Source organism: Pongo pygmaeus, chromosome 21, assembly GCF_028885625.2.
Source record: "Pongo pygmaeus isolate AG05252 chromosome 21, NHGRI_mPonPyg2-v2.0_pri, whole genome shotgun sequence".
In the NCBI taxonomy this organism is placed as follows: domain Eukaryota; kingdom Metazoa; phylum Chordata; class Mammalia; order Primates; family Hominidae; genus Pongo; species Pongo pygmaeus.
The window spans coordinates 38,396,484-38,408,541 of record NC_072394.2 but is presented as its reverse complement, the minus strand read 5'-3'; the positions used below and the strand labels follow the sequence as shown (position 1 = coordinate 38,408,541).

General features: G+C 44.9%; 1 protein-coding gene across 13 annotated transcripts in view; it reads right to left on the bottom strand.

Annotated features, from left to right (window-relative positions):
• Positions 1–12,058, bottom strand: part of CNBD2 (cyclic nucleotide binding domain containing 2) — a 75,353-nt gene that overhangs the window by 54,304 nt on the left and 8,991 nt on the right. For 6 of the 13 annotated variants that reach the window (XM_054467739.1, XM_054467740.2, XM_054467738.1 and 3 more), the window contains exon 3: positions 1,711–1,848. The exons of 1 other annotated variant lie outside the window; for it this stretch is intronic. In XM_054467739.1, the coding sequence (XP_054323714.1) occupies positions 1,711–1,848 (138 nt within the window). Of the gene's footprint in view, positions 1–1,311; positions 1,849–6,346; positions 6,596–12,058 lie in introns of those variants that run through there. 6 more of the 13 variants (XM_054467745.1, XM_054467750.1, XM_054467746.1 and 3 more) reach the window with 5 other exon arrangements.

The window sequence follows — 12,058 nt, the reverse complement described above, 5'->3', positions numbered from 1 at the left end:
CAACGTGGTTAGGCTTAGCCTCACATTCCCCTGACAACAAGTGACTCAGCATCTTAGCTTCCAACTGCCCCATGCATCAGGCCACGTCTTCTGGTAACCAAAGCCCTCTGATCTCCAGGGCCCATTGCATCACCATTGCATGCCACCCTAAGAGTCAGGAGGTCCTTCCTGAGAGCTAACCTGAGTCTTTTGGTTACAGTTCTTCTACTCCATTCATTTTTCATCTCAGCCCAACCACAGGGCTGCAGCCTTGTTTGGTTTGGCCAGCACAGGGTCTTAAAATATAATCATTGTATCTGAATGTCTTTAGATGAGGTGTATCTTTCCTCTCCAGCTGGCCTGCTGTATCTTAAACTCAGCTACATACACACTAGTTATATTACCTGCTGGTCCCTCAGAAACCAGTTTAAGGCTGCCTTTCCTTCCCCCATCACCAGCCCTGTATCCCCCTTTCTTTGGCCACTATCTGTCAGAAGCCCTTTAGGAAAATTTCTTGGAGTGAATCACTAGATGCAGAGGGGTGGGGACTGACTCTAGTCATTCCTGAAACAACAGAAAAATGGGCAGGATTTGTCCAGGTGATTGCTGGGGAAACTTTGAAGCCCTCAGCAACACACCTAGTAGCAATGAAGATACCTCTGGGGAACTAGAACAAGTTAGCAGAAGGGTGACCAACTTTTCTGAGCTAAAGAAGGGCACATGATCTACCACTGGGATAAAATATTTTAAATTGGGACCTTCTAGGGAATCTAGAAACACGGTCACCAGGCCGGGCACGGTGGCTCACGCCTGTCATCCCAGCACTTTGGGAGGCCAAGGCAGGTGGATCACGAGGTCAAGAGATCAAGACCATCCTGGCTAACAAGGTGAAACCCTGTCTCTACTAAAAATACAAAAAATTAGCCGGGTGTGGTGGCAGGTGCCTGTAGTCCCAGCTACTAGGGAGGCTGAGGCAGGAGAATGGCATGAACCCAGGAGGTGGAGCTTGCAGTGAGCCAAGATGCACCACTGCACTCCAGCCTGGGCAACAGAGCAAGACTCCGTCTCAAAAAAAGAAAAGAAACACGGTCACCACAGTGAAAAACGCCCTGAAAATGACCCCTGCCCCGAAGTAGGGGTGTAGGAAAGAAAGTAGAAACGCGAATAGAGCGAGTGTGTGCGCATTTAGAAAACCCTGGTTATTGTGACTCCTGGATTGCTTCTGGCTCTTTTGATCACCGTTGAAATGGAGACCACTTCTCTACTCCCAAGGTTTCTTTCCACATGGAGGGAGGTGTATTAGTAGAACACTACTGGCCTCTCTCCTTTTACCTTGAGGAGTGACTTAAACTCTTTGATGAATTTGGAAAGAGAAAAACTAGACATGATCGTCTCCTTCCCTCTGAGCCCATATTTTGCTCCACCTTTCCCTGCCATGAGTTTCGGCAGCAGGCCTGCTGTTGCAGTGGAGCCTGCCTTGGTCCAGCGTTGCCTGTGGCTAGGCATGTAAGGCTGTCTAAATCTGGGGTTCAGTATTAGGTAAACCTCTTGGTTGATGATATACGTCACCCTCTCCAACAGAAGTCTGGCCATTAATAAAAGTGACCATTGGGTCTCTCATCTGCTTTTCCTTTTGTCTTCTTTCTCAGTTCTGAGCTTGGGCCAGGAAGTGGGATGCAATTTATTGGGCCTCTTTAAGCCCTCATAATCCTGCTGAGCCCAGCTGCTTACATCCCAGAAGGAGAAGATAGGGTGCTTCCAGTGAGCAGTCTCAATGATTTGATATTCCCGGAATCCCCTGAGGCCTTGGCGGAACATTTTACACACTCGGATCATTATGATGATATCCGTAGCGAGCTGGTACAGTCCCTATGGAAACAAAGCAAACGAGATCAATAGAAACCATCTGTTCTCAACAGTCAACAGCAGGCTGGATGGTACTGAACAAGGTGAAATTTACCAGGATTAAATGCAGTAGTGAGCTGGAGTGATGGTTACATTTTCAGGAAGTTTGCAAGCCTGCTGAAATTAGGTTGGTAACTTAAAACTGGCCATGGTAGGAGTACTTATGCCACAGAAATTGGCAGCTACTAGTCAGGGCACCTCCTCTCCCCAGAAGCTAGTTGTTATGCACCAGCAAACCAGCTAAATGTCAAGTCCTTCAATTCCATCCACAAAATAAGTGGCACGACTAATTGCAGGCAGTATAGGTATGATGTACAGAGCCTGGATTTTAGAATCAGATAGATCTGACGGAATAATGGTAAGAGGAATGCAACACTGCTGGCTGTCAAGATGAAGGAAGGGCCCACAAGCCAAGGAATGTGGGTGGCCTTTAGAAGCAGAAAAGGCCATGAGCCTTGAGAAAGGAATGCTCACACCTTGATTTTAGAACAAGAACATCCATGTCAGACTTCTCGCCTACAGTACTGTAATATAATAAATTTGCTTTGTTTTAAGCCATCAAATTGTGGTAATTTGTTATGGCAGCCATAGAAAACTTATATAACACCTAATCGAAGATGGGCCACCCTACCGTTTCCCCAGGAATTTGGAATTGGACTGAGAACAAGTGAATACAGAGGATAGGGAAAAATCCAGGATGTAGAACAATCTACAAATCAATGAACCTAGTTTCTTCAAAAAGTCAATTTCATGATGAAAAAAACAAGGCATGGGGGCTGCTCTAGATTAATAAAGATTCAAGAGACATACCAACGGTATGCTTCTTGATTGGATCCTGATTCATGATAACAAGTATAAAAGGCACTCTAGGCCAGGCGCGGTGGCTCACACCTGTAATCCCAGCACTTTGGGAGGCCAAGGCAAGTGAATCACCTGAGGTCAGGAGTTTGAGACCAGCCTGACCAACATAGTGAAACCCCTTCTCTCCTAAAAATACAAAAATTAGCCTGGCATGGTGGTGCGTGCCTGTAGTCCCAGCTACGCGGGAGGTTGAGGCAGGAGAATCACTTGAACCTGGGAGGCAGAGGTTGCGGTGAGCTGAGATCGCGCCTCTGCACTCCAGCCTGGGTGACAGAGCAAAGGCACTCTAGGGACAAATACAGAAATTGAATATGACTGTACATTAGATAATATTAGGAAATCAGTGCCGATTTTCTTAGTATGATAGTGGTATTTGGTTACGTGGGTAATGTCATCATTTTTAAGATATGTCATAAAGTATGCAGCTTACTTTCAAACAATTCAGCAAACACATATACAAATACATAAAGCCAGGCCGGGCACGGTGGCTCATGCCTGTAATCCCAGCACTTTGGGAGGCCGAGATGGGTAGATCACCTGAGGCTGGGAGTTCGAGACCAGCTTGACCAATATGGAGAAACCCTGTCTCTACTAAAAATAAAAAATTAGCCAGGTGTGGTGGTGTATGCCTGTAATCCCAGCTACCAGGGAGGCTGTGGCAGGAGAACTGCTTGAACCTGGGAGGCGGAGGTTGCGGTGAGCCAAGATCGCACCATTGCACTCCAACCTGGGCAACAAGAGTGAAACTGCGCCTCAAAAAAAAAAAAAAGAAAGAAAAGAAAAAAGAAAAAAACAAATACATAAAGCCAATACAGCAAAATAGTGAATGATAGATCTAGAGGATGATACATATATATATATGTAAAATAGTTCAAATTTTATGTTTGAAAATTTTCCAATAAAAAACGTAAAAACTTTAGTTTGGGGAGGGGTTAGAAAAAAATGCAAAAACTAAATAAAAGTCTCTGTTTACTAACTTCTATTGAAAAGTACATCGTTAGCTAGGCACAGTGGCACCCGCCTGTAGTCCCAGCTACTCAGGAGGCTGAGGCAGGGAGGATTGCTTGAGCCCAGGGGGTCAAGGTTGCAATGAGCTATGATCGCGCCACTGCACTCCAACCTGGGTAACAGAGCAATACCCTGTAACAACAACAACAACAACAAAATGAAACAAACAAACAACAAAAAAAAACAGCTCTGGCACCATGGCTCATGCCTGCAATCCTAGCACTTTGGGAGGCCAAGGTGGGCTGATCACTTGAGACCAGGAGTTTGAGACTAGTCTGGCCAACATGGTGAAATCCCATCTGTACTAAAAAAAACAAAAATTAGCTGGGCGTGGTAGTGGGCGCCTGTAATCCCAGATACTCAGGAGGCTGAGGCACCAGAATCACTTGAACCTGGGAGGCGGAGGTTGCAGTGAGCTGAAATTGCACCACTGCACTCCAGCCTGGGCAACAGAGTGAGACTCTGCCTCAAAAAAATAAATAAAAACAAACAAAAAAAGGAAAAAAGAGAATGTTCTTTTTAAAGTGTATCATAAACAAAGTGAGACGACGAACTGCAGACCGGAAAAATATACTTGCTATGCATATAATCAACAAAGGATTACGATCCAAAATTTATTTTTTGTAATCCTACAAATCAAAAGAAAAATACAAATAACCCAATAGCAAAACAAGCAAAGGTAATTTAAAGGGAAAGTTCAAATTACCTACAAATTGTGAAAAGATTGTTTTTATTCATTTGTATTTATATTTACATTGTTTGTAAAGAGGGGGTTTCACTTTGTTGCCCAGGCTGGTTTCCAACTCTGGCTTCAAGTGATCCTTCCGCCTCAGCCTCCCAAAGTGCTGGGATGACAGGCATGAGCCTTCATGCCCCAGCCAAATTGTGAAACCATTCTTAACATTGCTAGAAATAATGGAAATGGAAATTAAAGTAATAACATGATACTATTTTGCACTTATCACTGGGAACTGGGAAACATGGTACAACCATGTTGAAGAGCAATCTGGCAACATTATATAAAGTTGAGGATGTGTGTACTTCACAATGGAAGAACTGTATGTACTTTATATGTCCTCTTCAGAGAAACATGCACGTACAAGGGGATAGCCATTCTCAGAGCCCTGCTCTGAGAAAAATCATTCTCAGAATCTCCTAAGGTCACAATGAAAGATTCTGGAGGCAGGGGGCACAGGGATTGGAATGTGGGAGTCTAACATTTATTGGATACTCACAGGCATTATCTCAGCCAGTCCTCACAACCACCCAAACTTTTACCTAACTCCATACATAGGAGACTGGGGCTCAAAGTAGCTAAATGGCTGCCAGAGTCCTGGTGAGATAGGAGAATGGCAGGACTTGTTTTCTGGTCACAACCCTGCTAACCAGAACAGGATCTAGGACCCCCTAGCTGTCCCCATCCCTCATTAGCATAAGACACTCCCACCAGTGCCATGACTGTTTACAAATGTCTTGGCAATGACCAGGAAGTTGCTACCTCTTTCCTAGAAAGCTCTAAAAACCCACCCCTCAATTTGCATTAACCTGCCCCTTTATTTGCATGTGATTGAAAGTGGGTAGGAATGAGTATACCACACTTGATCTCAGCCAAAAGGCTGAGAAGGGATTAGAGGTGCCATGATTAGAGGGTAATCATGGCAACATTGTGTGTAACAGTGAATGGCTAAAAACAAATGTCCATTAGTAGGGATCGAAGGGATCACTACATTATGGTTCAGCCACAGGATTGAACATAGCACTAAGTCTGTGTGTGTCAATGTGGATAAAGCTGAAATGATTTTGAGTGGGAAAAAAGAACTATGATGCTATTTATGGTATCATTTTTAAACAGTGTGCCACATACTATATATTGTTTATGGATATATACACATGTGATAATATATAAAAATATAAACAGGAAGGGTGACACCAACTTCAGGAAAGTGGTTACTAGTAAAGAGAAATAAAGGGGCATGGGATGGTAAAGAGCTTTCCCTACACCTGTAATGTTCTATTTCTTAAAAATTAGATATCTATGGAAATATGGGGAAAGGTACTTTATGAATAAAATTAATACTTATTGAGTACAATTTACTATTGTCAGGCATTATCCAAAGCACTATTCTAATACGTAAATCATTTAATCAGTAAATTTATGCAGTAGGTACTAGTATTATCATCTCACTTTACAGAGGAGAAAATAAAGGCACAGCAAACCAAGCAACTTGCTGGGGTCGCATGACTAATAGGTGATAGGGATTTAAACCTAGGTAGTCTGGCTCCAGAGTTCACAAGCTTAACCTATGACTCTATGTTGCTACCCTGCCTTGTTCTCTCTGGATCTCATAATAGCAGGAAGAGTGGGCACAGAACAGGACTCAGTGGCTCTAAGTGTGGCCTATGGCTTGCCCAGTGTGGGGGGCTGGTAGACTACAGGGCAGGGGTCCCTCCTTTGTGCCATGCTGTGACTCCAAAAGGTACAGGATGGCCACCATTCATCCAAGACCCCTCCTACACCTGCATCTACCTTCCTCAAAACACCTGTCTGTTCAATCTTCTGCTCTTCCCTCCCACTGCCCTTGCCCCTCCTCACCAGTTCCTTCTTCAGGAGCTGCCAGGCATAAGTTACCATGTATCTCCTCATGGTTCCTGGGCGGGCAAATGGCACAACTAGCCCCTTTGCCTTTCAAGGGGAGGACTACAAATTTTTCCCCAAAAATCCAGTAATACTAGAAACAAATAGATTTCCTCAGTAACAAGGCAAGAGCTCCACTCCACTCCTCCCACCATACCATCAGCTACTGGAAGCCCTGCTCTGAGAAAAATCATTCTCAGAATCTCCTAAGGTCACAATGAAAGATTCTGGAGGCAGGGGGCACAGGGATTGGAATGTGGGAGTCTAACATTTATTGGATACTCACAGGCATTATCTCAGCCAGTCCTCACAACCACCCAAACTTTTACCTAACTCCATACATAGGAGACTGGCGCTCAAAGTAGCTAAATGGCTGCCAGAGTCCTGGTGAGATAGGAGAATGGCAGGACTTGTTTTCTGGTCACAACCCTGCTGACCAGAACAGGATCTAGGACCCCCTAGCTGTCCCCATCCCTCATTAGCATAAGACACTCCCACCAGTGCCATGACTGTTTACAAATGTCTTGGCAATGACCAGGAAGTTGCTACCTCTTTCCTAGAAAGCTCTAAAAACCCACCCCTCAATTTGCATTAACCTGCCCCTTTATTTGCATGTGATTGAAAGTGGGTAGGAATGAGTATACCACACTTGATCTCAGCCAAAAGGCTGAGAAGGGATTAGAGGTGAGTATAAATACAGTTGCCAACATCCCACACACTGGGTATCGACTCTGGATTCACTGCCCATGAGTTAGCCCTGCTCCACAAGGAGAAGCACTATTCAATAAAAGATTGCTGTCTAACACCACTGGCTCACCCTTGAATTCCTTCTTTGGGCAAAGCCAAGAACTCTCCTGAGCTAAGTCTCAACTTGGGGGCTCACCTGTCCTGCAAAGATAGGGCTTTTTTGTTTTTTGAGACACTGTCTCACTTTGTTCCCAGGATGGAGTGCAGTGGCCCGATCTCAGCTCACTGCAACCTCTGCCTCCCAGGTTCAAGTGATTCTCCTGCCTCAGCCTCCTAAGTAGCTAGGATTACAGGCGTGTGCCACCATGCCCAGCTGATTTTTGTATTTTTAGTAAAGAGAGGCTTTCAGCATGTTGCCCAGGCTGGTCTCAAGCTCCTGACCTCAAGTGATCCACCCACCTCAGCCTCCCAAAGTGCTGGGATTACAGGCATAAACCACCACTCCCAGCCAGGGCCTTTTTTTTTTTTTTTTTAAGAAAGCAGTGTAGCTAAATTTCAGGTACGCTTGCTCTCCATTTGTAGCATCCAATTAACAGAAGCAAGGTCTGGTCCAGCCTGGCCAATGTGGTGAAACCCGATCTCTACTAAAAATACAAAAAAATTAGCCAGGTGAGCTGGTGGGCACCTATAATCCCAGCTACTCGGGAGGCTGATGTGGGAGGATCACTCGAACCCGGGAGGCAGAGGTTGCAGTGAGCCAAGATTGTGCCACTGCACTCCAGCCTGGATGACAGAGAGAGACTCTGTCTCAAAAAAAGAAAAAAAAAAAAAAAAGCGGGAGGGGGAATTGGCATAAATGGCATGCAGAGGAGGGAATGAGCAGGTGGGAGTCTCCATTACCCACTTTGGTGCCTAATCTACCGCCTGGTCGAGCTGCCACCATCTTGGGCAGAACTAGGTTGTAAAGTGGCCTTGTCTCGAAATACTCTCCAGGTGGGGCAGAGTTTCCTGGCAGGCATACTTTTGGTTGTAAATTGACTATTGTCTCTCAAGGCAATCTGGTGGGAGAGGTTTCTACTCTGGAGCTTTTAAGTAAGCACAGAGATACACTTGCTCTAGGAGTGTCTGGTAAAGGGAAAGCAAAAGGTTATAACTGCATTTCTAATCAGCTAAGTAGGAAGTGGGGAACAGAAGAAAAACACAAAAGAGAAAGAAGAAAAAGCTGATTTAAAAAGATAACTCATTCTCTAACTCAGAAAAATGGGTGTACTTGGTTACAGCGGGAGGCTTCTAGGCTGGGAGTAGGTTCATCCAGCACCTTAGCCCAGGGACCACTCTGAGACTTAGAACTTGGAGGCCCTGGAACGTGGGTGCATAGTACTGTCCCATAAGTCTGGTTAAATCAGGACAATAAAACAAAAAAAAACTCAGCAAAACAGAAGACCTCACCCAAATCAAGTGTTGAATATTGAATGGAACTTGGTGACTAGAACTCAAATCTCTGGAGTCCTTCTAAAGATATAGAAAAATATAGGATCTAAAGTGCTTTTTTCCATTAAAGATGACAATTGAGTATCTCAATTTGCTCTTGCACCAGGATCCTCAGTAGAAAATTGTGATTTCAAGCATCACCTGCTCTGCCATTCCTATCTCGTGGGGTATATCTGTTAACTCTCCTCCAACTGATAGGTAGACAGAAGGACACTGAGTTCAGCAAAGATGGCTGGACAGCTGAGAAGAGAGACAAAGGCCACTCTTGGGGTGGGACAGTAATCACACACAGAGGTGAGAAGGGACAAAACTGTTTTTTTTTCCCCCATACCATGAGAAAAGATGTAAAGAATTCAGGGAGAGAAAGAAGAGAAAGTTTTAGAAAGACAGACAGAGAGATGAGGTATGGAGTTTTTGCCTCCCCCACTGCAAACCTAGTCTTAAGGAAGGAAATATAAGAGGATCCCCTTCAAAAGTTTAGGGGGCTTCTGAAAGAAACAACTGGGCCTGGAGAAAGCAAGAGAGATGGTAGGAGATGGCTATAGGCAGGAGGGGTGTCCCATCAGTCCTCTGAACTGCCTGAGGATCCAAGAGTGACAAGGAAAGCATCCAGGCTCACAAGGGGCATCAGATGATGCCAGTAAGACCTGATGAGACCCCAAAAATGGTTACTGCCAACCTCACCTCTTGCCAGCTGTGGTTGTACAATTTCTCTAGGAATTAGATCAGCTTTGAGGAAGAAGAGGCAGGAAGTTTGGAGAGATTTGAATGGGCCCAAGATGAATCAATAAGCCTGAAATTATATCCACTCAAAATTACTGGATTGGATCTCAATTTACCTGAAGACATCCTAAATTAAATTATCTGCAAGGAGGCAGGCTGGGGATTCAGAGGCAGACATTTAAGTCAGTTCTAGAAACTAAGAAAGTTTCATTTCTATTACAGTTCCTGATTTTATAACTGGAACTATTACAGGGTAGAATGCCAAAAAGAGCCCTGGTCCTATTCCTATGTGATCTTAGGTAAGTCACTTAACTACTTGGGGCCTCATTTTCATAATGTATAAAATTGAGTTCGGTTCAATTCCACAAACAATTTATGAGAAGATTCGGCCAAGCACGGTGGCTCACGCCTGTAATCCCAACACTTTGGGAGGCTGACGTGGGTGGACCACCTGAGGTCAGGAGTTCAAGGCCAGCCTGTCCAACATGGTGAAACCCAGTCTCTACTAAAAATACAAAAACTAGCCCAGCGTGGTGGCATGCACCTGTAATCCCAGCTACTCGGGAGGCTGAGGAGGGAGCATCATCTGAGCCTGGGAGGCGGAGGTTGCAGTGAGCAGAGATTGCGCCACTACACTCAAGCCTAGGTGACAGAATGAGACTCCGTCTCAAAAAAAAAAAAAAAAAAAAAACAGAGAGAGAGAGAGAGAAGATTCTTATTGTTTTGCTGATTATAAAAGCTATACAACAAATGTTTACAAAGCATATGAAGGTGAATAAGATGTGGTCCCTGCTTACCAGGAGTTCACAATATGGTGGGGAAGTAAAATCCTCAGAGAAAGTCTTGCTATAATAAAGCTATGAAAGATATATGAGGCCGGGCGTGGTGGCTCATGTCTGTAATCCCAGCACTTTGGGAGACCAAGGCAGACAGATCACGAGGTCAAGAGACTGAGACCATCCTGGCCAACATGATGAAACCCTGTCTCTACTAAAAATACAAAAATTAGCTGGGCTTTGTAGCGGGCACCTGTAGTCCCAGCTACTTGGGAGGCTGAGGCAGGAGAATTGCTTGAACCTGGGAGGCAGAGGTTGCAGTGAGCCGAGATCATGGCACTGCACTCCAGCCTGGCGACAGAGTGAGACTCCGTCTCTTAAAAAAAAAAAAAAAAGAAAGATATATGAAGAGGTGGTCGGGTGCAGTGGCTCACGCCTGTAATCCCAGCACTTTGGGAGGCTGAGGCGGGTGGATCACGAGGTCAGGAGATCGAGACCATCCTGGCTAACATGGTGAAACCCCGTCTCTACTAAAAATAAAAATAAAAAAAAAAAATTAGCCGGGTGTGGTGGCAGGCGCCTGTAGTCCCAGCTACTCGGGAGGCTGAGGCAGGAGAATCACTTGAACCCAGGAGGCAGAGGTTGCAGTGAGCCAAGACTGAGCCACTGCATTCCAGCCTGGGTGACAGAGATAGACTCTGTGGTTGGGAGTTTGAGACCAACCTGACCAACATGGAGAAACCCCATCTCTACTAAAAATACAAAATTAGCTGGGCGTGGTGGCGCGGGCCTGTAATCCCAGCTATTCGGGAGGCTGAGGCAGGAGAATCGCTTGAACCCAGGAGGTAGAAGTTGCGTTGAGCCGAGATCACACCATTGCACTCCAGCCTGGGCAACAAAAGCAAAACTCCATCTCAAAAAAAAAAGAAAAAAAGATATATGAAGAAAGGGCAGGCTCTGTTCAGGGAGCATGAGACGTAGCTAAAATGTGAGATGCTCAGGAGGTGTGGTTATGAGGAAGGAGGCTGGGCTGGCAGAGGTCATAAACTAGCTATGGCACATGATGTGCCAAGTGAACTTGCAGACTGTTTTATTTGACCTGCATAGTGTTTTGGTTTAAATATTGTTTAAAATTAACTTGCTTGTCTTTAGTTGAGGTATTGGCTCTTTAATTCACCAAAGTCTTCACCTCACACAATTAAGTCATCTGCCAATTAAGTTACCTGTTTGCAACCCCCAGTATGGATCCATAGGGCCTCTTTCAGGTCGAAAATTCTCTAACTAGTGGTTGCAAAATGGCAGTTCACAGGCCATAGCTAGCCTACTGACATGTTTCAACAGAGGTTATTTTTAGGAATTTGAATAAGTCTTTTAACACTTAAATGCTAGATTTTTATGAATAATCTTTCAGGAAAAAATAATTTACTAAAGTGACCCCAATAGAAACTATTTATTTATTTATTTATTTTTGAGACAGAGTCTCTCTTTTGCCCAGGCTGGAGTGCGGTGGCACGACCCTGGCTCACTGCAACCTCTGCCTCCCGGGTTCAAGCGATTCTCCTGCGTCAGCCTCCTGAGTAGCTGGGATTACAGGCACCCACCATCGTGCCTGGCTAATTTTCATATTTTTAGTAAAGACAGGGTTTCACCATGTTGGCCAGGCTGGTCTCGAACTCCTGACCTCAAGTGATCCGCCACCATGACCGGCCGAAACCATTTAAGTAGACTAATTTTCTGATTTTCTTTTTTTTTTTTTTTTTTAATTTGGAGACAAGGTCTCACTCTATGCCCTAGGCCAGAGTGCAGTGGCATGATCACAGCTCACTGCAGCCTCTACCTCCCCAGACTCAGGTGATCCTCTCACCTCAGCCTCCAAGTAGTTGGGACCACAGGTGTGCACCACCATGACTGACTAATTTTTTAATTTGTAGAGATCTGGTCTCACTATGTTGCCCAGGCTGGTCTTGAACTCCTGGGCTCAAGCAGTCCTCCC